Raw genomic sequence first — 27,655 nt, forward strand, 5'->3', positions numbered from 1 at the left:
CAGATGTTGCCTCCTCTTTATCGTGGTGAGGCAGAAAAACTCCTGCAGCATTTTTTATCAAACGCTCTGTGTAGTGTCATGAGTTAGCACAGCACACAGTATCTCTAAGGTGTCAAAATGATAATGATATCCCTTTGAAATTCTACACGTTTTCCTCAAGGGGTGCATAAACATGACCTGATAATATCTTATTGCGCATTCTTTGGCAACTTCCTCATCACGAGCGATCTTTGTGCCAGTCATATCTGATCATTTAACACAGAAAATAGTTCATGTAGGACTTAAAAGGCCTTTATTACACAAAATTGAATCTTGTGAGCTTTTAGTCATGTTATAATGTTGTTATCTATTCAAAAGCAATACCTGGAAGTTGTGTTTTGTTTCATTCACACATGTTTGAGTAGCCCTTTAGTTAGTCTGTCTACATCTCTACATCTCTACATCTCCAAAATGCTCTGTCCCACCTTGTGAGGTCATTAAGCGGTAATTTTCGAGTTAACGGCTACCTTTTACATTTAGTTCAGTAAATGGCAATTCCAGGGCTCAAATTATCCAAATGATTCTAATGAAGGAGTATGGAGTTTAAAAACACAGTGTAGCGCTTCCTGTATTACCACATCACATCACCGAGTGGAAGAGAGTGTTTTCTGAGAAGAGAGAAACTCAGACTAAATATGCAGGGTTTGTGCGTTAAACGTGTGTGCATGAAACAAAACACAACTCAGGAATGTTTTTGATGAGGAAACAACATAATAACAGAGATCAGAAATGTGCGCAATATGGGCTCTTTAAGTGTTATTTGTACCAATTTATGAAATGTCAACAAGTTGAGTTTGAACTTTAAAATTATTTTCAACTTAACTCTAAACAACATAAACTCCCACGTCCCCCTCTATTGACCCCTCAATACCTTTTGTTTTTGTGTTATTTGATCTGGTCTTAAATAACCTTTAAAAAACTAGAAAAGCAAGAATTTAAGGCTGTTTTGCTCCTTTCTGACAATGAGCAATTTTTCATCATTGATTTATTTTTTTTCTTGTGGTGTTGAGTCTTGATGGTCAAGTGATTGATTTAAGAAGCTTGTTTTGTGAGCTTTTGAGTTTGAAGCCATGTTATAATATTGTTATCTAATCAAAAACATACCTGTAGATGTGTTTTATTTCAGTCACACATGTTTGTGTGTTTCTATCCACAAATCTCCAAAAGCTCAACACGCTCTGTTCCACCAATGTCATGTAGTGGTAGTTTTCAAGTTAACAGCTACATGTAACCTTTAGTTCAATAGAAATGGCAATTCAAGTGCTGAAATTATCCAAATGATTCTAGTGAAGGTGTGTGGAGTTTAAAAAACACATCAAGGCACTTCCTTTATTACAGTCCTTCTCAAATAGTGGGGCGCGCTCCGATGCGTTGCTAGTGCGGGCGTGTGTGACCTCGAGGAACTAGAATAAAGTGTAATTGCACATCCACTACAGCAGTTGGCAGTGATGCTCTCATTGTCAGAGTGTGCCCTGGGAGTATTAGCAATATATGCCGGGTTTTCTGCACTGAGCAAACGCACACACAGCACAGAGCAGGTGATATGATGTGCAGAGAACAAACTGTATATAAAGCGTATGTAGCGCTCGGCTTCACTGTGACTACGGTGGGAAACGAGCAAAGACCGCTGTGTTTACTGTGTTTAAAAATGTTGGCAATGGACAGCATGAAGCCAAATAAATTACGTAGTCGTTTAAAGACATTACACTCCAATTACACTGATAAACCACTTGAGTTTTACAGAATATTACCAACAATCGTCCCCCCTTGTGAATGCTGCTTCAGTAAATCAGCGAGCACTGTTAGATATCATATAAGGTGGCGTACCAAATAGCAGAGGAGCTGATACTGCCTGCAGCATTACACATGGTTTCTGTCATGCTCGATAACATAAGTGTCCTGAACTATAACACGGACATGATCTTTAAAGACAAGGAGGACACAGGAGCATGTTTGGTAGTGGTTCTTTCGAGTGGGGGGGCACGAAATGTTTTCTTCTTCCTGGGGGGGCGTGACAGAAAATAATCAGAACAGAAACACTGCTGTATTACCACATGGCATCACAAGGTGGAACAGACATTTGTGTGTTAAATGTGAATGAAAGAAAACACAACTCCATGGATGTTTTTGATGAGGAAACAACATTATAACATACAGTAAATCAGAATACAGTGTGGGCCCTTTAACAGAAAGATGGCTGAAGTGTTTGTCTATCTACCATGTCTATGCACACAAACATCCATATGACCGCCTCTGACCTCTGGTATTTGCTGTTGCCTCGTGGAGTTAGCAACAAGGTGAGCAGACAGACTGTAGACTCTTGGGAATGCACTTTCAAAACACCAAGGTTACATTTTGTCATAACGTCTGTGCTATGCAGTGCCTGTTAGTAGTCTCCGTCAGAGCATAAAAAGCAAAAAATTGATTCTGTTTTAGAAGGTGCCAAGTTTTATGTTGGGTGTATCATCATTCGGCACAGGAGGTACGCATAAAGAACAGTGGAAAAACAGAATTGCTTCATTGAATGCATGTTACTAATAAAAATGTGTGTGCCTGTTAGTAGTCTCCATCAGAGCTTAAATTACAGTGACAATACAAGGTTTTTCATTTTTCCCTTCCCACTGTTTGTCCTGACAGGTGCTTAATAGATATAAGTGCTTGATAAGGCTTTTAAATGGTAAAATCATAATTAATGAATTCATCTTTTGTCCTCTTAGATAGTAGTTGAAGTTAGTGGTTTAGTCCCTAACCATTTTGTCGAAAGTCTCTAACTCCTCTCTCCCCATTTGAACCTCTCTACTCTCCTATCTAATAAAGCTTTTGGGCTAGTGACACCTTTTTTTTAGATATCTTGACAGGATTGGACTTGACGGTTAATGTTTGTATTGTTATGTTATGTTATGTTGTGTAATTTTGTGTCTGGAGAGAGGGATTTGTGGGGGGTTTTGTTTTGTTTTGTAAATGCTTCTTTTTGTCATGTATAATTAAAAAAAGAGCAACAAACAAAAAAAAAACCAAAAAAAAGACATGGGCTTGTAATAAAAGTGATAGATGATATAATGTGCATTCAAATTTTTACAATCATTTTATTCTTAGTTATCTGTGATTGTAGTTCTAAGTAGTAGCAGTACTAGCAATACATAGCAATAACATCTTAGGGGTAAAAAGTATATAGTAGCAGTATTAATAATGTAAACTCTTGACTCTACTTTTTCCCCCTTTACTTCTAGATGAAAGATTATTTGTAAACCTAATTAAAGCCTATCCCCAACACAAAGTGATCAGATATGTTCCTGTATAGTAATTGTAGCAGCTTTACCAGTTCACTGATAGTAGTAGTAGTAGCAATTGAAAAGTCTGTCTGAATACTTGAGGGCTGAGGAAAACCATCTTCATAGGCCTAATTAATGCCCATTACAAACACTGAAGTGACGAGGCCTTAAGGAGCCTTCAAGTCTTTTATACAAGACTCTGTTCTGTTCTTGCTTTTGTCTCATAGAGAAATTAGCCTTGCAGTCCATGATGCTGTTGAAGTTCTGTTGCCTCAAGCTTGTGCCAAATAGTTCACTGTCTTCTTACTGAATGTACAAAGTATTTGGAAAGATTTTCATTTTTCTTATTACTATGGGTTTTGTAGCGTTTTTGAAATGTTTTAAATGCCTCTCTTTTAGGTTACGCACGCAGACCACTTTATTTGGATTTATTGTTCAAATCTTGAATGCGGGCCAATATAGGATTACTTCAAAATACTATTTTGGGTAAACTAATGATAAGGGAATTGTTATAACAGGATTAACGCTTCATAAAAGTTCATTATGTCCCATTTAATCTCTCATATTGTAAATTAGGACATATGAGGACAAAAATATACTGCATATACTATAGAATTGTTAAACGTAGCACCTTTTTATAAACAGATGATTGAGTTTGAGTGAGTTGGGCTGGTTTGCATGGATCTCAGATGATAGTGCACCTGCTCCTGTGCTCCTGCTTACATTCCAGTGAAATTTAATCTGCACCTGCCACATTTTTTCTTCTAATAATTGTTATGACTTTTCACTTTCCTCCACATTCTAATTCATAGATGTCTTGCTATTACGTAAACCATAGCAAACCAGACAGAACTGAACTGCCACTATTGTCTTTGGTAATAGACAGAATAGCAAATATAAATAGTGACTTTTTTTTGTAATTGCAATTGGAAATCTCTTTAACCAGGCTTTTATCACATGGGTGTATATAAGTGATTTTCATTTGCAAAACTCTTGTCGATTTTCTGATCTTCTGTTGTTAATTCAAATGTCCCCATAAATCTGTACCCTCCTCGTGTATTCATGGTTTATGTTACAAAATGAGCAGGATATACTGTATATTGAGAATAATCTTTTTCCCACAATGCACTGGGGCCCACTCATCACTCTAGCTTACAGTCACTGAACCTTTTGCAGCTGAAGTGAACACAAAATGACACTCCTGAGCTTAAGCAGCAGTCTCTCACTCACACCTCCATGTTTCACCATCATAAATATCATCATGATCCTCTATACTTAGACTGCGTGAGCCCCTCTCATGCTGGTTTGTATAATTCCCTCCATTGGATTAGATCAGTTATTGCCTATATGAAGCACTACTACACTCCAGTGCCAAGGCTGCAATCATGTGGGTAGAACCTAGCTAAATGTTTGCATATGCCTTTTATGGCACACTCTCAAGGCCTTACAAAATGAAGCAAAAAATTGATTCTGTTTTAGAAGGTGCCAAGTTTTATGTCGGGTATATCATCATCCGGCACAGGAGGTACGCATAAAGAACAGTTGCTTCATTGAATGTATATTATTAATAAAAGTGAAAAAAACAAAAAAAAACATCTAAATATTGAAGCATGATATATTGCTGCAAAGAAATACTGTGATAATATTGGAACTACTTTATGCCACTTTCACAAAGCAGAAAAATCCCAGTAAACCAATTTTTGAATAGATAGAGTCATTAAAAGCCTGAGCAGCAACAAATAAAAAGCAGAAAATACCGAAAATTAGCCATAGAAATTATTTAATCAACCATCCACAGCTCAAATCTTATCATATTACATTAAAAATTGCTAAAATCTCTCCACTATTGCACAGGAAAAGATATTGTTCTATCGTATATTAAGTCGATAATTATTGTGACATAACTGTGTTATACTTTTTAAAAGATAAAATGTTATAGCTACCATAAAAAGACAGTAATTTCAATAAAGCCCTTTTTGACCCTCTTCTGCTAAGTGGTGGTTATAATTTAGCAGCAGTAGTAGTAGTGGGAGCAGCAGTAGTTGAAAAGGCTCTAGGCAAATAGGTACACATAACACACCATTACAAGTAATAAGCTATTTCAGGCTCTCTCAACTCAACGTTATCAGTAGTTAATGTTCACTTTACCCTTTGATTTTATTAATGTTTTATTTCATTTATTTTTAAAAAGTGCCCTTTTTTGTTTCCTTTTTCATTTTGTTGGTCTTCAAATGAGTCAATTCTCCTATTCTTATTTCATACTTTGTGAAATTAGTTATAATGTGTGTTCTTATTTGTGATGTGAGGAACAAAAGTCACTAGTGAATTATGGTCTTTCAAGGACATTTTGACTCATCACAATGTATATGAGTCGAATTGCTTTTAGTCCAAGGACAATTCTGCCGCCTCTCATACAGCAATAGCATACATTATAATGCAGTGCATTAAACACAGTGCCTCTATTAACTAGGACACTTTAAAGATGCACTTTGCTGGAGGAAAACGCTTTACTGTGGGACATACCAGGCAAAGCATGCGCATGACCACAGAGACAAGTTTATAGATGTCAGCTTATGTAAATAGACCTCTCATTAGTTGTCTCTTCTGTTGTACACAGAGACACCGGGCAGAGTGGAGGACAGCCAGGGGGACGCATCTTTCTCGGATTCGTCTCTCTTCGCTCACTGGGGGCAGGACCTGAGCCCGGAGAACCGCAGAGTGGCACTGAAGATGTTCCAGTACTACGGCTACAACAGCTACCTCAGTGACCGCCTCTCACTGGACAGGCCCATCCCAGACCTCAGGCCTGATGGGTAAGGCTCAGGTAGAATGGTGCTTCTGTATCTACTCTACACTGATTTAATATGTGTTGTGTGCTTGTGTATGCTAACCTACTCTGATAACACACAACACAAACGCAAACCAGCCTAACCAGTGCAGTCTGTTTGAAACATGTGAAGAATGAGGAACAAGGTCATTTTGTGCTATTGGATACTGTACTTAAAAGAGTAAGTCAAACAAGAGCAAGTCAGACAGCAAAGAACAGGAGGTGAATTTTATTGCTGTAAAGGATTATAGAGTGTTTACATTAAGCACATTTCACACATGCAATATGCTATTATTAGTTAAGTTTTATAATATGATAGACTTTTCTTACATCAAAAAGACTATATACATGTTTTAATTACAGAAAAAAATAATGCATCTAAAATATTGCTCTCCATTAAGGCTCAGTGTAATGACAAATTCAATATGACACTGCCTCTCACTGTACAGGTTAGTTCAATTTAGGAAAATAAGCAGTGGCACCATTATCCTTAGCATCAAACCTGACTCCAGCATGCAGAGGCTGAGTGAATGAGGTCTGGACTCTGTAGAGAAGGTTCATGCTTGTAGTAACGCTGTAAAAAGATAGAACCCCTGCACTGTGGTCCAGGTAAACCCCTATTCTGGATGAAAAGGGACCACAGACCTCAGTCTCATCTTCGTTAAAATAAAAAGTATAATCTTCATCCTTGTTACAATATAATGCCCAGGAATTTTCATTGAATCCAAATTTGCACTCTTCTGATTTGTCTTTTCTCTTGATATTATTATAACTCACTGCTATGGTAATGGCACAGTCACTCCATTTCGTGGCAGACGTGCTCCACTTCACCTCCCAGTAACAGCGGCCCGTCAGGCGCTGTTTGCTTAGGACCTGATAGTAGTAGTTGAACCTGTTAGGATTTCTGGGATACAGATTTGCATCTTCGTCAAATGTTACTCGTCGATTTTCATCTGACAGGGACAGTTGTCGATGAGCTGTATTTAAATCTAGAGTAATTTCCTTTGCATATTTTAAAAAGCCTTTCCTGGTGGTGGGCTCATTTGGGGGCAGTGGTCTCTCAGGCTGGGCCTCTAGCAGCAGTCTTTCAAGCTTAACCTGGGGCAATGATTTTTCAGGCTGGGCCTGGGTCAGTGGTGTTTCAGGCTGGGGCGGTAGTTGCTGGACGTGTGTTGGAGCCAGTGAGATGTTGTCCAGTCCTTCTTTCACAGTGTGCTGTAGCAGGTCAGAGAGTGTGGACAGAGCAAGTGTCACATGCTCAAAGGAGCCTGGGGGCTCTCTTTGAACTGTGAGGGCAGTTTCAGCGGGGGACAGCTCAGGATAGTCCTGTATGAAGCGGTTGTGGTCAGGAGTGAGAGACAGCGTGTTGAGCTGAGCTTGTGTCTTCTTCAGTTCACTGATTTCACTCTGCAGCAGCTGCTGATGCTCCTTGAGTCTGGCCTCTTCATTTTCCTGCTGGGTTCGGATCTGCTGCTCCACTTCAGCCTGTCTCTCCTTCATCACATGGATAAGCCTGGTGAAGATCTCCTCACTGGCCCTCACTGCTTCATCAGCAGAACATCTGAGGGACAGTGCCTCCTGGTGGAGTCTGTCCTGGTCTGTTTCCTTATTCTGAATCCTTTGGAGGATTTGGTCCACTCTGACCTCTAGCTCAGCCTGCTTCTCTGCTCTCTCTGCGGCGGCTGACACCGTGCGGTGGCCTGCGTGCTTGTCCATGCAGCAGACCACACAGAGGAGCTGCTGGTCACTGCGACAAAACATCTTCTTCACTTCATTGTGTTCAGGGCAGATGTTTTCCTGGAGTTTGTCAGAGGGCACCACCAGCTGGTGTTTCCTGAGTGCTGCAGACTGATAATGAGGCTCCAGATGTTTTTCACAGAAAGAGGCCAGACACTGAAGACAGGACTTAACAGCCGTTAACCTGCTCCCAGTACACACATCACAGCACACATGTGTATGTACCACAGAGCTGATGTCCACAGGAGGTCCACTCTTCTCCAGCTGTTCCGCCAAAAGTGCCAACATGGTGTTTTTGACCAGGACAGGCCTGGAGACGAAGCTCTGCCTACACTGAGGGCAGCTGTACTCTTGCTTCTCCTTCTCTTCATCCCAGTGATTATGAATGCAGTTCATGCAGTAGCTGTGCCCACAGGTCAGAGTGGCTGGATCCTTCAGTAGATCCAAACAGATCGCACAGGAAAAGGCTTCTCTGTCGAGTGCTACTGCTGACTGCGCCATTTCCCTGCTCAGAGTAAACACATAAGTTTCATTTTATGAGGAACTAGAGCCGTGTTTCTGTGTGTGTGAGCAGGAGGAGCAGGAGGTGGAGACATAATGGCTCCTCCCATCTGCACTGTGTCTGGCCAAAGTACAGACTCACAGAGATAGAGAAACCACATCTGGTCCTGATAGTTTTCTAACACAAGGTTACTAAACACACACTTGTACAAGGAGACATGTTGGAGCATGCAGAGTGAACATCTACACAACTAATGCGTCTATGAAGCATTTTTCAGCAGCTTGCCGTTAACCTGCCTCTGGAGTATCTATTCCCACTAAAAACCTGGACTACACACTCTTCCAGATGCTCTCAGGGCAACCGTTAATCACACACAACCCATTCACCATTAGAGCATCCAAAGTGCTTCTTAAATACAGTTGACTAAAGTAAAACATCTGATAATCTTTGAATATATTCCTTATTATTAAGTTGCTGAAATTGGTGTTATGGCTGGTGGATTATTTTGCTCAAAACCTATACTGTCAAAATTAACCTGTAGAGAAGATCTAAACCTGACGTAGTTAATTGGAAATGTTTTGTGATACTTTTTACCATATGGATATGAAATGTGCACATATTCTAAATATAAGGTCTTCTTAAATTCCCATCTTCTTTAATTCCCATTGTGATTTTGTGACAAAAACAGACTGTATGACAGTTGCCTAAAATTAGTACATTATTATATGTTCAGTCAAGTAGCAAAAACATATTTTTAAATGTTTTGTTTAACATATTCAAATATTGCAGCCATATATATTCTTGAACCAGTGTTATTTGTGTCAGACCCAAGTTTGATTTAATGTCACATCAATAACAGCACGTTGCATATGAACTAACCAAATATATGAGAAGAACATGAGGTGCTAAATTACTTAAAGAAACAAGGAAATAAGCTTTATGCAACAACAAACTTTGTATGGGGTATGGACACTAATAGATGTACATTGAAATGATGTCTTTCGCGGTAGCTGCAGGTGGTCTGACTGTTCTTTCTGTAACACAACATAAAAGATGACCTAGTGTGCCTCTGTTAAAAATAAGGTGAACAGTGAATATTTTATTGCAGACACTATAATAATGAAAAGCATCTCTATTGAAGACACCCTCTTCTGTGCCAAAGTGGTGCGTTCTGCTGCTCGGTTCTTTATATTTACAGTCTGCTTTTGCCTCTCCCACAAACACATCAGGTGCCTCTTGGGAAAGCAACTATATGCACCTCTTCCACTGTGAAAATGTCAGCGCATGTGAAGGCAGGCAACACTGTTTCAAAAGGAGGCAAAGAGAGGAGCGTGATTCATGTCAAACCCTGCCACAGTAAAGCTAATGTATTCTTATTGAAGCCTTCACAAACTCATAGAACTAGGGAAGGAAAAAAACTGACAAAATTGTATGTCACAATATGTATAATTTTTCATTCTCTTGATAGCAAAATAAAAATGAAGACAAAAATTGTAATCCATCAGAAAAACATGCTTGAAAGTTTAAACAATGGAATTCACCAACTCACCTAGCGTTTTGTTTTTCACTGATATCAATCTCCAATTGTTACACATGACACACAAACTAAAAGTTAGTTTAAAAAAAAGTATACATTCACCAAAACAGTGTTTTACAGCCTACAAACATTTCAGTGAGAGTTTGCTGGAGAAATAGGGCTCAGATTTTCTTTTGATAGGAACCACTATTGTGTCTGAACCAGCATGAAAGCAGTTTAAGGCACTGTAGCCTAGTGGATTTAACTAAAATCTTTACAATGGATAATCTATTCTCCTCATTTTCACCTTACCTTTATCTTTATTATGTAGAAGTTGGTGACATGCTCCTATTCTAGAGAACCAGTCTGACATTTAAATGGTAATCGCCATTGGAGCGCATTGTAATGGACTTGTCTTTGTTCACACAGGTGCAGAAACATCTCGTATCCATTCAACCTGCCACAAGTGAGCATTGTGTTCATCTTTGTGAATGAGGCACTGTCAGTCATCCTGCGCTCTATCCACTCTGCCATCAGCCGCACCCCCTCCCACCTGCTCAAAGAGATCATCCTGGTCGACGACAACAGCAATAACGGTAAACTCAAAAAAAAAAAAAAAAACGTCATCTGTAAGCTTGTAGTCATTTACTCACTTAATTTATCCAAGGATTTATAGTTGACCAGAATTTGTATTTGTTTAACGATTTATAGGGACTACCGTGAAAGGGAGACACAGGGTAAATTAGATGGATTTGGGGGAATACATTGTGATTTTAGTGTGCCTTTTTACACAAATATGATATTTTTATAATTGGAAGACAGTATCTCAATTGGTAAGGGTGTTTGTCCACTGATTCGAGGGTTGGCGGTTCGAATCCTCCTCTTGACATAAAACATCAGTGCCCTCAGTGTCTGTGTACATTGGTGTTTGAATGTGTGTGTGAATGGGTGAGTGGTCCCTTAATGTAAAGTCAAAGCTCTGTATAAAAATGTGACCAGTTGTGTGTGCAGTTTGTCAAATACATGGCTAAAGTGGCTATTTGATTAGGCAATGCAATTCATTCTTTAGTCTATATACATTATCTATATAACCTTAGCCAAGTACCACTGTTCAAAGCATGCCCCATAAAGGCTTAAAGTCACTGGGAAAGACAGAATAAAAATATGCAATGAATATGGACTACTTTGTTCCTTGAGTATAATCCTCTGTCTTGATTTACAATGTAAGGTCATGTTAGGTAAAAGTCACTCTAGTTATTGCCCCTTTACTGTTTTTAATTAGGGGTTGTGCTCAGATAGTCCAACAGTTATACTAATTAGCTCCAATACCGGGACACTGGCCTGGAGGCAGATAACGATCCTGCAAGGTGATGAAGTGTTTGTATATCATCTCGTCTGCATTTCCAAGCGTAATGCCAACATCTGTATGCATAGGAGGCTAAGACGTAAACAGAATAGAAAGTGCATCTTGTACAAATGGTAAATGGTAAGTGGTGACGTTGGAGATCACAAAATCCAGTGGAAGTCAATTGTGGACAGAGGACTTGGTAATTTACAGTGGAAGGATTTAACTACATTATTAAGACAGAAAGAGGGGCTATAAAAAGGTAATGATATGGTGCCAAGGTCATTTACAGGCATAGTACTCTTTAAAGGGCTGTGCCTCGTAACAAGGCATCGGACGAGTATTAGAGTGATCAGCATGGGAGAATTCTGGACAAGAGAAGACCATATTTAAATTGCAGTCAATAATGCAAACCCTGCTTGAAAATAGATGTAATATATTATCAGGACAGAGAGATAGGAACGGTCACTTACCGCCAGCTATTATTGATTCATAATGAAGAAATATTAAGTTAATTTTAAATACTGTGTAAAAGTTTGGTGAGACGTGAGGAAATTTCTAACCAAGAGTTTAATGGAGAATTAAGTTAAGTTCACTGTTTATATTTGGGAATGTGTATTTGAGAGATATTCCAGTGATACTAATTCACTAAAACTCTCTAAAATCTTTTACATTAATAAAAATAGTGACTAGTGTAAATACTTTTTTTGTCTTAAAGATGCATTAAGTAACTTTTTTGGTTGGAGGGTACATCATCTATTTGTCTTCATGGATTAAATATTCCTTTTAATGTGACATTTAATTTATCTTTTTATTTATTTATTTATTTATTTATTCAGAGCTTGTTTACACAAGAACGCTTGCGGGTAAAAATGACAAAATATTTTATTGGAAGTGCCATTCTTTTGGATGGTGACAGGCTTAAAAATGCAAAAATCTGAAATCACCCTCCAGAGTGGGAAAGTAGAATACGCTCCACCGTAGTGTTTCCGGTTACACTGCCCAAGATGCTAAACTCCAGTCAGATCTGCTCACGTACACACACGTCACATACATCACCACCTAGCGTTACCACCTAGCCGCCTGGCATCCATACCCAATCGAATTCCACACATTTCTGTGTCACCATATGCACCCAAATTTTCTCCCGAAAAAGCCTGTCTAAACGCAGAATAAAAAGTGAAGACACAACACCACTTTTGCGTCTTCTCTTCAGACCGTCATCATATAAACGCAGCCTAAATTAAAAACAAAAACATGAATGGGGCATCAATACAGGCAGCTGAGCTATAACTTGGCTTTGTGCCATAAGTCCTGTCTCGTTCAGTACTGTGGAACTTTCCAAACAAAGCATCTCCATAGAGACGAGAGGGTGGTCAACTCTCCACTTGAAAAGTTACATAGTGCCCCTTTAAACAGTACCTTTGTGTTTTGTAGATTTTTTTTTAATGTTACCTTTCTTGATTCACAGTTTACTAATCTGTATGAGAATCTTTCTCACTACTGTAAATAGTGTTAGGCAAAGTTTGTGCTCTTGCCCCAGGTTGGATTATCAGATGCGATCACCAGCCCCATTCAACCCGGTTAATTGAGCCAAGGAGCTGTTTCCTTCAGTTTCTTTAGGGACCCCAGTCACGCACTGACATTTTGCTGTTGGCATTTCACCCTGTTTGCTTGAGCACTCTGTCAGTGTTTCTGATAGGCTCGCCATTATCATTATCGCCCTTCCTCCCAATTCCAAAATGGTACACAAAATGCTATTAGCTCACTGACCTATTATGGCCACAACATCCCGATATGGTCACCGTCCAACACTAACCTTTGTTGACATCTGCAGTCCACATTATTCTTCCAGGCTTCACTTCCAAGAGACATTAGCATGCAAGAGAAATAGTGAGACATCAGAGGAGTAGGGCAAATTGACCTAGCTGATTCCTCTGTAATTGGATAATGTCCCAAGCCATGGCCCAAGAAACACTCATTTGTGTGAGATTGTTTTACAAAGGGTCTCCTCATTGGACAGGTGTCAGAGGATGAATGAACTTCTCCAAAATATTACATTACATTTTACATTGCTTCAGAAACAGATATAAAATCCATAAAGCTAACATTCTAAAAAAACAGAATTAAGTTTGTCAGTAGAGTCTAATCCTATTCATTCAGTGGTACAATAACATTACGAGTAGCCATTTTAACAGTCTGCTTTTACACAAAGTAATTGTAGACTGTGTCAGAATATCAAGTGATACAAGGGAAAATAGGACCTTGTGAGAATAGTTTTGCATAACACTGTGTGTAATGTGAACATGTTTTTAGACTACTATATTCAGTGGAGCTGTGCATGAACCTAACACATGAGCAGATCTTCGTGTGAATAGCAGATGGACTCAAATGAAAAACAAACAAATTACCATTTCTCACACCTGTCATGCACTCACGTTCAATAAGTGGTCATGTTCAGTTAGATAAAAGTACAACCTTTACATTTTAGGCACTATTTTTTGGAAATATACAAATTTTACATATTTCATAAACACTGGTATAAACTCATTAATATAATACTCAAGTAATAATGCAATAATAATAAAGACAATCATTGCAATGGATTGTTTCTATTATAAACACTGTACTGATGAGCCCAGTTTATGAATAGCATTTTTTTTGTTTTCAGTTTTTTTCTTTCTGAGTGTCACTCGCTCATAGAATCCATTGGTTTCTATCAAAGCTGCAGCCAGAGGGGTCCCCAGTGAAACAGATGAGTGTTGGCCTTTAGCCAGTGCAGAGTAATGACCTGTGTTTTATTATCATTTGTTGTGAGAAATAACACATCATCGCTCTCATTTTCTCTTTGCACAAACATTTAAAAGTCTCAATTACACATTCATTAAATATAATGTGATTAAGCTGGAGCAGCATTAAGCATTAAGAGATCAGGCTGGATCTGTGAAATGTAAAATGAATTTATTTGCTACATTAACTAAAAACTTTAAAATGTTTAATCATAAGCAGTACTCTCTGATCTAGGTTGTTGTGTTAACCAAGAGCACATACAGTACACACCAAGGCAGTTTGAAAATGTCAAAAATAAATTAATAAATAATCTATATAAAAAAATATATATGTTGTGTAATCTGAAGTTACAAGACAGTTCTTCCTTGTAAGTGGAGGTAAAATGTCTCCTGGAGAACTGTTGACTTTAAAAACATCAAGGAAAAGAGGCTCATTGCAGATGAACCAATAAGACTTTACTGATGAATGCATTTTAATTGAGCAGACACTCAGCAGTAGCAGGTATAACAGTAGCAGCAGGAACTATCAGTCCAAGCAGCTTAGGGTGGAGGGAAGATAAAGCCAAAATGGTCTGTTCAGTCTGACAAACGAAACACCAGTGGACTTGTTTGTCAACTCAGGTTCATGTTGCACAAATGTACTTGGAAAAAGCTGATATTATAACAGCATTTCTAATGAAAAAGCTTAAACATCTGCACTAGGCATTGTGGGTGTAGGACACAACAACAGTATAAACAATGTCCTGAAATGTAAGGGATTCTGTTAGCTTAGCAGTTAGCAGTTAATATTTCTGATTTCTCTATGTTCAAATGTGCCCTGAATTTTTTGAAAATACAAATCTAATCGCAATATTCACAGAAAAATCACGTTTTTCCCCAAATCATGAAGCACCAACATTTCTAGGGATGACGCGTGTATATTATTTTTGTGTGAGACGTCTCTCTGTCTGCAGTGCAGCCTGGCCCAGCATGCACCGCCTCTCTAACGACTCCGAACCCGCTCCACATTCACTTTCAAGTCAAAAGCCACAGAAATAGGAAGAGCAGAGCCTCAGGTGGATGATGAAATGTTCCAATGATAAAAGTTTTATTTTTCCAGCTATGTTCAGGAGATGTTTCAGTGTACAATACAGGCACGCTCTTCAGGGTAAAGCCTCATCAGTGTCTTCAGAGATGTGTTGAGCTACAGTCCGTTTTTATATTCGAATAAACTTGCACAGATGCGTAATGTGTCCAACAACTATACTAAATTTTTAGTACACTTATGTTTAAGTCCAATTAAAATTAATCACGTAGAATTGCAGTAACATTTTTATTTGCTACAACCCTCTGCTAACTAGTGCAAAAAGAAACAACATAAGTCCGGTTAAGAGAGAGGAAAATAAGATATGTGTAATATTTTTGACACCTTACCAAAACAAACTACAAAATCATACAATAAAAAAAAATTAACACTATAAAACACAAAACACTCTTCTACCATATTATTTTCCACATATTTTAATATAGGGCTGTGCAATTAATGTAGTTTTTTTAGATAGAGATTTCAATTATGGCTCTATCCAATTACAAATGATCACAATTACAATTAAAGACCTTCTGGTAATAAAAGTACGTTCCAAAACCAGGACCAAAGCTTTGAAACAAGTGTCATAAAACATTACTAATACAAATATATGAGCTCTAATCAATCAATTGAAATAATCATGATTTGAAGCAGTGAAAAGTATTGTGTAATTAATACTTTTTCTCACAGATAAACCATAGTACATGTGATTCAATGTTGAGCAAATTTGAGTTAGTAATTGTGTTCTGCTTTTCAAAGATATTGCATCTTTCAAGTTCAATATTACAAACAGTGTGGCCCAGGGGAGAATGCTGCTGCGTGTTTGCTTCACTCATCAAAGTTGTGAGACGTGAGGATCTTTTGGCTCAATTCCAAGCACCACCCACCTGATGCTATCTTACCATCACGTGGGTGGATGCTGTGTGCTCCCACTCTCACCTCAAACTCTTATTTGGTTTTCCAGTTTCAGAATGTGATGATGTCATGTGGGAGGCAAAAGTCAGTTTACTTTGCTGTGAAATATCTAAAAGGCGAATTCACAACTGTTGATCCTGATCTTTTATAGTAACTAGACTGTAAAACTAATATATTTCAATCTGGAGAGAAAACATTGAGATGTCTTCCCCCCCGGAGCTGGTACACTGGAGGTGGAAGTGGTGAGGCCGAAGAGAGTGAACGGGACGAAGAAATGATGAGAAGCCAGAAGGGGGAGGTGGGGTGTGGCACAAACCGAGACGGTGAGCAGCAGGTCGGAATATTTAGAGTGAGGTGGTAAGCCTGAGGAGGAGGTAAACGCTGGAGAAATGAGTGGAGTAGTGAGGTAGATAAGAGTAAAGTTGTGTTTACCAAACTGAATTCACGCTATCTCCAAAGCAACAAAAAGCTGCATTTTAAAGCTTAAGTACCTGATTTTCACACCACAGAAGGAGGAAGTAAGTAGTTAAATCTGACTAACTCATCTCTTCTCGTGCAAATGGCGAAGTGAAAGCCAATTTCAGTGCTTATTTTTAGATAAAAATAGTTTATTATTAGCTGCAGATAGGTGGCAGCAACATCAATGAAAACACAAAATGTATTCTTTTACAAAAAAAATAAAAAATCAGGTTCCCCAGTTTTAACGATATTGATATTAATTTTAACTGCTTCCTATCTGTATAAAATATTATATCCCTATAGAATTAATGCATCATATTATTTATTTGTTCCAGATGAGCTGAAGGAGAAGCTACAGGATTTCGTGACAGAGACGAACAGCCAGCGCCCAGGTTTTATAAAGATTGTGCGGCACTCGAAGCAGGAGGGGCTGATCCGGTCCCGAGTGAGTGGGTGGAGGGCTGCTTCTGCCCCTGTGGTCGCCCTGTTCGATGCCCATGTGGAGTTCAACGTTGGATGGTGAGTCAGACTTTCTGCTGCTCAGCCATGGCTAAATAATGCACAAGGCATAGCAGTCTGCGTGGGCCCATCTTCATCATTTGACTTTAAAAACAAAGACGCAACATTTGTTCTTGTTCCTACTGTGAGTGTGAAGACATGATGTGCAAAAGTAGAAAACACTTGACTCACTAGCAAACTGCAAAACCATCCTTAGCACTTTTCACTATTGGAGCTACAGTAAAAATATGAAACTACATCAGAACAAGAGATTAACCAGGCTACAGGCTGTACAATTAATCACATTTTAATCGAGATTCAGTCATCTCTAGTCGTCAAGGAGGTGCTTGGGTCTTTTTACTCAACAGGTCAGTTGAGGTTTGGAGCTGAATTTAGACTTTCCATGAATAAATTTGACCATTTTAGATTTCACAAGTTTATTTAGTTCGCGATTTTAATATTGAAAACTTTTTGTAATGAAATAAAATACATTTAAAAAGATCAATATGATTTTGATACATTTTTCTCAGCACTTTTTTACTAGCCTGATTCATCGGCCAGTTTCACTTCGTGGAAACCGTCTGACCTCACAGCATTAGAATTTGTTCACTTGGAGGTAGGCAGGCACTTTTTTTATTTAACCAATTGCTGCTATTTGGTCATGACGTAAGAAACGCAGAACGCTCAGTGGTGTTCAAGTAATTGCCAGCACAACAGCAAAGCAGAGAGTGAAAATTCTCGATCTCGGGAATTGTTGCCAACACAGAAGGTATGGCTTCATCTACATCAGGGTTGTCAAACATACGGCCCGGGGGCCGGATCCGGCCCTCTAAGACCTTTAATCTGGCCCTCGGCTGATTTTCTACTAAAATATTTTAATTATATTTTCTATTAAAATATTGGTAATTTTCTGCGCCGCTTAGCATAGCAGCGTCTCCAGCGCCTCTGTGCGTGGCCCCTCCCACCAGAGCAGCGCAAATGAAGACTTGCCTCTTTCCAAACACTCTTAAAGTACGTTAAGTCGTTTTGACTGTTGACTGTGACATCCTCATCAGCAAAATGTCAAAACTGAGTAAAGTGGATGCCGAGTGCAGGATTTTCCATGAAAAATTAACTTATTCCTATTTGCAAGAACATTGTGTTGAAATTGCATTTTTCTTAAAGTTTCAAGTTGTTCATAATATTATAATATTATGTAAAAGAAATAGTTCATCAATTAAAAAAGATTTCTGTAATAGATTTGCGTTTCTCTACACAAATATTTGAATTTTATTGCTATTTTTGGGTTATATATGTCATGAGTTTTCTGATCTGGCCCCTTTGGGATCAAAGTAGGTTGGATACGGCCCCCGGACCAAAATGAGTTTGACACCCCGGTCTACATCCATCTCGATCGCTTTACTGTTGTGTTGTACCACAAAAGGGACCCAGACAGGTGCTTGAGTTTAACATCATGGCTTCGCAGCTCTTCGCTGATTGGCCGGTACATGGTCTACAACTTCCGGGGTTCTTGTAAACCGTCTAATGTATTCTGATTCTTGACCTAGTCGCTGGAGCGAAGTGAAATTGAGTGGAGGCAGTAGGTGGTTTTTTAATATATGTGAAATGAACAAAGCCAGCATGGTTCAAGATCCTCCCTATTGACCCTGGACTGTGATCCTCTTATCCTGCTTATCTTGGCTACTATAAATGTTTACCCAACCAAGCCTTTAATAGCAACAGGATATATCCAAACATGTATCCACGCTGATAATAAGAGAAATAGAATGAATTAATAACATATGCATTGAAACAAATAAAATATAACTGTTTTTGTGAGTCTAAAAAGATAAAGAGAATACTTTTAGTGCAGTGCAAACCATTTCCATTTCATTTCCTTCCTTGTGACACAAAATAAATAAAAAAAAATGATCCCACCTATCACCCTGGTAATAATGTTTTACTGACTAATAATACATTCTATTCATCAAAACTGTTTGGCTGCAGTTGACAAGATGATGATTGAATGTCAAAAACAGCCAGCGAAAGCACCCATGACTTAAATTACTTTTCTCTTCTTGTATTCCCAGGGCTGAACCCATCCTCCAGAGAATTAAAGAAGACAGGAGGCGCATCATCTCGCCTTCCTTTGACAACATCAAGTATGACACGTTTGAGATCGAGGAGTATCCGCTGTCCGCTCAGGGCTTTGACTGGGAGCTGTGGTGTCGCTACCTCAACCCACCCAAGAACTGGTGGCACAAGGGAAACAAGAGCGCGCCTATACCGTAAGATCATATGAACAAATAAATATATCATAACAATTCTATTTTTACATCAAATATAAATATGAAAACTGTGCTGCAGGATTTAACACATGTGCTAGTGTCCATCATTTCCAATTGACTTTACATTGAAAAATGGTCACCCCTCTCTCTTTAACTATTGCATTGAGTCTTGTCATTTTAGTCTGAAAATTTTCATATTAACCTGCTCTAAATAATCCAGTGTTTTTATTTTGCTATTTTCTGTAAATAAATTCCTATTCCTAATATGGAACTTGGCTCCAAATTAGCCCCTATAACCTCTAGCAACATGAGCTTCATTTGACTCGAGCCAAACGCTACGGGTGAAGTCACACTTCCTTAGTCTACTTCTTTATGTTATAGAGCACAGGTGTCAAACATAAGGCCCGGGGGCCAGATCCGGCCCTCCAAGACCTTTAATCTGGCCCTCAGCTGATTTTCTACTAAAATATTTTAATCATATTTTCTATTAAAATATTGGTTATTTTCTGTTCCGCTTAGCATAGCAGTGTCTCCCATGCCTCTGTACGTGGCCCCTCCCACCAGAGCAGCACAAATGAAGACTTGCCTCTTTCCAAACGCTCTTAAAGAACGATCGTTTTGACTGTTGACCGTGACACCCTCATCAGAAAAATGTCAAAAATGAGAAAAGTTGAGCCGAGTGCTGGATTTTCCAAGAAAAATTGACTTATTCCTGTTTGCATTCAAGTTAATGTTAAAACATTGTGTTGATATAGCATTTTTTCCATAATATTATAATATTTTGTAAAAGAAAGAGTTCATCTATTAAAAAAGATTTCTGAAATAGATTTGCGTTTCTCTGCACAAATATTTTAACTTATTGCTGTTTTTGGGGTTTATATGTCATGAGTTTTCTGATCCGGCCCCTTTAGGATCAAAGTAGGCTGGATACGGCCCCCGGACCAAAATGAGTTTGACACCCCGTTATAGAGAGTTGAATTCTCTCCCCACTCTTCCTCTCCCTGTTCTGTTCAATAAACCGGGGGGTTGTGGGGCACTAAGCTGGGGGTAGTAAGAAGAATTAATGATACCATTTGAAAATTGTAATGTAAAAAATTAAAAATATTATTAAACTAAATGTAGTTTTGTTTAGCTTAGCACAACGGCAGTCACTTCAGAATGCTTTATTTCCATTTCTGAAAGCTTGTGTTCAGGCTTTCAGAGTTTTGTAGTGTCTACCACAAGTTTTTGTTGGAAGTACTAAGGCAACAAAGCAGCCTTGATCTGGATGTTTGTTCCCCCAGGAGCCCTGCTCTGATTGGCTGCTTCGTGGTGGACAGGCTGTACTTTGAAGAGATCGGTTTGCTGGACGAGGGCATGGAGGTGTACGGAGGAGAGAATGTGGAGCTGGGCATCAGGGTGAGTCATGCTGTCACCGCCTGTGGCCATTCTTCACTGGGATCATGTGTGGGAAATTATCTGTGATAATGAAGCCTAATGAAGGGAGGAGGACTGTTAGCAGCAGGATGTATATCTACAGCTTTGAGAAAATACAAGTTCAGTATTACAATCTGATTTCTTGGAGATTGTTCACTTCTGTGAAGGTTTTGACAAGGAAATATGCAAAAATAAAAACTAATGTGACAAAGATAAAAATGAAAGACAAAATGTTAACAACTTCGTCTACTAAATACGGTGGTTACACTAAAAATACATGATCAGATTTCTTTTGTGCACGTAAACAAACAACAACAACTGGATCTAATTATTAGGCTATCCTGATTATTCTAGATGTCTGTTTTGTCTGGCCATGTAAATGAACTCATGTATTAGTTTAAGCATTATATAGCCTTTATGTTACAATGTAAGTGTGCTTCATAGGAATCCCTTTATCATGACCAATATTTTATCTTGCTTGGAACTAGCACAAGTTATCAATTGCATGTGTTTTGTATTGTCTTCATTGGTTTCAGTATTCTATCACAATTAGATTTTACGTCTATATGCACTGTACAATTTATTTCTCTCAAATATTGATGAGCCCTCAGAAAGCGTTTCCCACACCAAGCAAAGATGGATGATGTGTTTCTTGTAAATGTATAAGACCATGGTATAAATAAGAGTATTCAAAACAGGGATGACAGAATAACAGACCATAAAATTACTCTTATCGACAAAGCTATGGTGTATAATTGAATGTGTCTGGTATGCTACAGCAGATACAAGCCAGCGGCATTCGAACTATGGAGCTATGAACTGTTGGTACGCTGTTTATTCTTATCAGGAAATGGCAGACGAGTTTGAATGTGGCTATAAAGCTGCAGGTTAAAATGGTGGGACCTTATTTATTGTTGCAGGCAGTATGGGGTGTGAGAAAGACTCTTACTCATCTGGTTAAGCAATGGATTAAAGTGCAGTATATCAAAGCAGGGTGCAATAGGAGTGAATTTTAATCACATTCAGGAATAACAAAGCATTACAAATGACTATATTTATACACAAGATGTATTTTGTGGGAGTAGCACTATGGAGAATTGTCGTTGGTGATTTAAGAAGCTTGTTGTTAAACATAATACGTATTTTCTGTTCTTTAGGTATTTGTATTTTAACCCTGCTTTAGTGCAGAGATCGCATAGACGTAAGATCATTTACTGGCCCACGAGACAATTTCAAATTTCTATTCATATTGGCCCACCGATAAAACGCATAACACAATTCTGCCCCTTCCCTTCAGAAACAAGCGGGAGTGACTGTCAAAGCCAGAGGAGCAGCCTAATTAACTAAGGCTACAGTAGATGTGGAAAGAAGTATGAATATCTACTCAAAGGTTGAGTACCTACATACATCAGAAGATGACGCCCACCTCTACGATGAGAACTTTGACCTGGAGGCTCTGCTCAGCCCCATAATAAAAGGGGCATTTAAGAACCAGAGGACAATTGGTGTCTCTCAATTGGTGTCCAGGACTCCTCAATTCCTGAGGAAAGAAGTCTCGTCCAGGAACTTCCATCCCTGGAGGACAGAGCTCTGGTCAAGAATTTGAGCGAAGAGTTGGAGCGGTCAAGGGCCAAGTTTGCAGAACAGGTCTAAAGAAGCTTTGTTTTGGACTGCAAGCGTAAAACTGAGAAGATGGTCAAAAAGGCCTTGAAGTTCACTGCTACTCTTCAGAAGGGGGACAAAGGAAAATGTGCAACTAAAACAAGAGCTTGCTGACTCCAAAGAAGTCATGGAAAAAGCAAATGAAAAAGACTTGGAGTTGCATAAACTCACTGATACTCTTCAGAAGAAGGACAAGAAACTACAAGACCAAGTTAACACTCATAAGGAAATCCTAAGGAAATGTGCATCTAAAACAAGAGCTTGACATCACAAAAAAAGTCACTAATGAATCACCAAAAATGACTAATGAAAAAGACTTGTAGTTGAAAGAGCTCAAGCTCTCCAGAAGAAAGACAAAGAGCTGGAAAAGCAAGTTAGTGCGTACAATGCATAACAATACAGTGAGAGACAATGTCCAGCTGGACATGGCGGCTCTTGCAACTCCTTGGCTTCTTTAACTGCTGCAGTGAGCCTCGTCATTTTGGTCAACACCAATAAAGTTCATGAGAAGATGAAAAAAAAAACTCAAAGCACCTATAATGGACACTCAAACCACTTGTATTGATGTTGGTGGAGATCTATCTAACAAAGAAAATGAAAAACTGTCCGTTAAGGTGCAAAAACTGTCTTCTGAACTGCCCAAAAGGAGCAGCCATAGTGGAGGAGGAGCAGAGCAGGGGGCCAGGTGTCAACAGTGCTAAAGCACCTCCAGCTTTTACCCTTTATACTTGCATTATTTAAAAAGAAAAAAGAAAAAAAAAGTGCATTGGCCTTTAATTAGTACTTATTAATTTTTTTAATAGTTTTTCACATTTTTTAATTCACATGCTAGCCACATAGCATACTGTAGTGGCTTGTTTTTTATGCAGAAATAGGTAAATTGAATGTGCCAAAAATTATATAATACATATTTCTCTCATATCATATGGTCCATATGAAATGTCTTAAAATAAACCCCAAGCCTTTTCAGCTGGCCTCAAACTAAAAATACTTTCACTTTTCAGTCCTGTTCAAAAATGTAGTTGAGTAGAAAGTACAGATACCTGCTCTCAAATGTAGTGAAATAAAAGTAAAAAGTATCCACTTTAAAATGCACTTAAGTAAAGTACAGATACTTAAAATGTACCAGTATACTTAAGTACAGTACTTAACTTCTTTGTTACGTTCCCCAACAGATTAATTATCAGTTAATTAAAGTGTAATTTTAGATGACACTGCCCACTTGTTGCTAGTGAAAAAATATGAAACGAATGCAATCTTATTTATCTGCCAGTGTACCTGTATGCTATGAGTGTACACCGCTTAAAGCCCATAGTTAAACATGTGCCAGCCACTTTCTACATCAACAACAGTAAGTCTGCAAAGAAGAATAATTGACTTAGATGTTGGCTTGCACTCAAAGTTCCCATTTGAAGTTGTTCCTTGGCACTGTTGAAGTGACCAGATTTTGATAAATTTTTCATGTCAGTTGTAGACTTAAGTCCTTGTTACGAAATGGGTGAATCTTTGAGGTCATTTGTATATTTATGTGACATATTTGAATTAAAAGAGATTTGTTATTATGAAATGGGCAATGTTTTGACTTTATCCTCACTTTTTCTTTGAGGTAGAATCATTTTTTCGTTCACCTGTATTGCTATTGGCTTCTTAATGGCTTGTAAATTGTGCGTGCCCATGAACGCAAGTGCACTCTTGAATTAAATTGCAGCCCAGGAAACACAAGGCGACATGCTGTCTCTAGTGTGGCTCTTACTACAATGGTTAATCACTACTAATTCATTCTGAAGTCTGAGAGATCACCAGGGCTTTCTCCCCACCACATGTGAGACGCCATTGTTCCTGTTCTCCGACACTGTTCAAAGCCGATAAATATACTTTGAGTTAATTCATGATTCGATTCAACAGCACAGTAGCAGATGGGTTACACAAAGATGGCTCCTATGGGGACACCAGTTGATCATACACACACACATTTCTGGTTTCTTTGTGGGGAACGTTGCATTGACTTTGATATTATGTTGATATTAATTTCCTAGAGACTGATCCTAACCTTAAAGGGTCCATATTACTCATACAGTTATTGATCTGTTATAATGTTGTTTCCACATTACAAACATACCTGGAGATGTGTTTTGTTTCATTCACACATGTTTAACACACAAATCCTGCATATTTAGGCTTAGGAGTTTTTCTTTCAAATCGAAAACACTGTGTTCTACTTTGTGGTGTCATATGGTAATACAGGTACAGCTCCACTGTGTTTTTAAACTCCATACACCTTCTTTCGAATCATTTGGATAATTTCAGCCCCTGAATTCTCCAGTCTCTACTGAACTAAAGGTAAAATGTAGCTGTTAACTTGAAAACTACCACTTCATGACATCACAAGGTGGAAAAGAGCATTTTGAGCTTTGAAGATGTAGACAGGCTTATAATTCAGGGTTGCTCACACGTGTGGATGAAACAAAACAACATTAACAACAGTTAACAACATCGTAACAGGGGTTAAAGCTCAGAAGAGTCAATTTTGTGTTTAGGACTGTTAAAGGTTGTATAGAGGATTTTCCAAGGAATGAGAAATCCAGTGACTGTCGTTTTTCAAATGTTGCGCATGCGTGAAACCACCCCCCCTGCCCCACAGCTCCATATGTAGAAACGCCTCCTCCCGCCTCCTCCTTACGCCAGAAACAGGTTTGTTTCTAGAAAACAAGTCCTCATCGCTGCACATGACTTGTAAAAAACTAACTACAGTGTTGGTTAGGCAAAGCGGAGAAGTGAGGAGCGGGGGGAGGGGGTGTGCGGAGATTCCGTGCCCGGAGAAGAAGTGAGGAGCAGGGAGAAGAACGGAACGGGGAGCAGGGAGAGGAGAGGGGAGCGGTGCAGAGAAGGGTGCGTGGAGATGCCATGCGAATGAACTAGCTACAACACGCAGCAGCAAGCGGCCTCTTTCTTTGCATTGAAAATTACGTTTTCAGGCATAGGATATCGCATTTGTGTCCTGAAAAACGTTTGTCTAGCTCTTGGAAATAAAGTAAGTTTTAATAATAAGCAGAAGTGACCTGTCCAGGAGTAATTTGTCGACCAATGCGTCAGTCTTTAGACCCTGCGTCTGCTTCAGTTGCGTTATCGCTGGAATGAATCTCTAAGAATCACCTTAGTTTGGCTTCGCTGCTTTTTCCCTTGTCTTCTTCTTTCTGCAACCTCAAAAAAAGGACTTTCTTTTGCGGCTAACTGCTCCTGGATTCTTGTCGCCATTGCAACAAACTTTGTGCAAACTGCGAGGAAGATATAGGTCAAAAAAGCCGCTAAGAACTGTTGCGTTGGTGGAGTAAACAGCGTTTGTGTGTCTTGCGTCTGTGGACTGCGTGACAGGCGTATGTAAACCATGTAATGGCAGCGTGCAGGCAAGTCAGTTACGCTAGAAATGTAGGGAGTTTGATTGACAGCCTATCAGCTAACAGATAACGAGGCAGTGTCGTTATCTATTGGCAAATGTTTAGCCCCACCACGTCCAGAGTTGATGAATTTTTATTCTCTTTTTTTTGGTCATCATAATTACAAGGCTACTGCATCTCTATAATGCTATCACTGACAATCTGAAAGAAAAAAAATCCTCCATACAACCTTTAACTAAAGTTACTACTTACTTCCCCAACATTTACCAGTTTCAGCCCATAACTGAACATTAAATAAAAATTTTGATCTAATAAAAAGTAATTCTATCAGGGGTACCTTTTTTCCACAAAAGGGAGACAGTCCCCATGATGTATATACAGTTTTTGGTCCCCATAAAGTGATATAAAATTCGTCCACATGCATATACATGCACAGATCATTAATGCAGTCTTGTCAGGAGACTTTAACTGGAGGAAGCGAGGGAGAGCTCCGCCTAAAGTGGAAGATGGAAAAGTATCCTCGCTAATGGTGGAGATGCAATCATGAGCGCAGTGGAGAAATTAATGTTATGAGTCATTTTGGACCATGGATTTCCGATTATCACTTTGCTGGGTACTTTAGATGAAAAGCTATCTCATATATACGAAAAAGTTAACTTGGCACACTCTGCGCAAATGTATATGTATATCAATAGATTTTTGTTTAGACTATACTCTAAATTAGGATAATAAGACTAGCTAAACTTTTTTGTTTGTTTGTTTGTTTGTTTGTTTCAGTTTGTTTGCATGAACTCGTTTTTTCTAATCGAATTGAAATGTGAGAGATCCATCAATTTACTTCAACAGTTTGATGAAGTCATTTTGTGATTTGACTGCAGGATGGCTCAGCGTGTTGTTTACTCGCCTGGTTTGATTGAACAGAACTTGCCCTTGCCCGGAGGTTAATGTAGTTTAGAGTAATGGTTTTGAAACTCAGGCTGACACTCCGACTTAGAGCTATAAGTCTGGAGGACACTGGCTCGGCCACAGCTTGGCTCTCCCACAGAGGAGGCAGAGGGCTCTCTGTTTGTCTGTTGGTTTGTTGGTCTGTTGGTATGGTCTCCTCTGAGACTAACTCTGCTCCAGCAGCTAGCAGCTTTGGCAGGCCTTGAAAGCCAAGTTCAGGGAGGGGTGAGAGTGAATTGGACCCCTGCACCTTGTTCATTCTTGCTCAAAATGTGGATATTGATTTTGAATATCAATTAATCAATTTGCATTAAAATCAGACATAATAAGAAAAAAATGTATTTATTTATGCATTTGATTTGCACAATTAACTCTGCAGGCCAGTGGTATTTTAAAGTTTTTTGATCTGAGAGGGTTTCAGATTTGAGAGGTGGACAATCTTTGTCTAAACATAACAGCCTTGTTGCTCCAAAAATATGTTACACTGTCTTTGTGCACTTGCGCAAGACACCCACTTCCCCAGTGTTCATGGCTCTGCTGTATGAATAGGTGACTGGTTATTGTTAATATAATAATAATAATTTGGAGGGTGTTAATGTTATTGTGTACTTAGGCAAGACACTTCAACCACACTGAAACAGATTGGCAGCACCACTACTGTCAGTCTACACTGAGGCAGCTGTGGCCATAGTAATAATAAATGAATAATAACTACAGTGTAGCGCTCTGAGACATTTTGTTGAGCCTTTAAAGCACAGTACACACATAAGGCATTATTCATCTTTCTGCTACTAAAATCTTTATAAAATTCAAGTAAAACCAGAAGTAGAGCCGCTTTAGTGGATTTATAGTTGAAGTTGTATAGCAAGTGCAGTATCTTGTTCCCCTTCTGCTGAGAGGTAATTGCACCAGTCAGCCTGTGTAACACGCTGCAAATTGGTGTGGACCCTGTAAAAAAGTTACAAAACAAAAGATTTCCCAAAACACTTGTGAATTCTGCACTAC

At 38.8% G+C, this 27,655-nt stretch overlaps 2 protein-coding genes across 2 annotated transcripts in view; one reads left to right on the forward strand and one right to left on the reverse strand.

The window, feature by feature from the left end:
• The window catches only part of galnt18b (UDP-N-acetyl-alpha-D-galactosamine:polypeptide N-acetylgalactosaminyltransferase 18b), an 82,847-nt gene that overhangs the window by 33,862 nt on the left and 21,330 nt on the right, over window positions 1-27,655 (forward strand). The window contains 5 exon segments of the mRNA XM_020938800.2: window positions 5,929-6,124; window positions 10,323-10,489; window positions 16,803-16,986; window positions 19,035-19,232; window positions 20,516-20,630. Of these exon segments, the coding sequence (XP_020794459.2) occupies window positions 5,929-6,124; window positions 10,323-10,489; window positions 16,803-16,986; window positions 19,035-19,232; window positions 20,516-20,630 (860 nt within the window).
• Window positions 6,343-8,424, reverse strand: LOC110172855 (tripartite motif-containing protein 16-like). Its single transcript, XM_020938802.2, has one exon. The coding sequence runs from the start codon at window positions 8,374-8,376 to the stop codon at window positions 6,589-6,591; it is 1,788 nt and encodes a 595-aa protein (XP_020794461.2). The 5' UTR covers window positions 8,377-8,424; the 3' UTR covers window positions 6,343-6,588.

This window comes from Boleophthalmus pectinirostris, unplaced genomic scaffold (assembly GCF_026225935.1).
Source record: "Boleophthalmus pectinirostris isolate CB_2022bp ecotype Guang Dong unplaced genomic scaffold, ASM2622593v1 HiC_scaffold_19, whole genome shotgun sequence".
In the NCBI taxonomy this organism is placed as follows: Eukaryota; Metazoa; Chordata; class Actinopteri; order Gobiiformes; family Gobiidae; genus Boleophthalmus; species Boleophthalmus pectinirostris.

Coding starts and splice junctions, on each gene's coding strand:
- LOC110172855 (XM_020938802.2), bottom strand. CDS start 8,376: ATGGCGCAGTCAGCAGTAGCACTCGACAGAGAAGCCTTTTCCTGTGCG.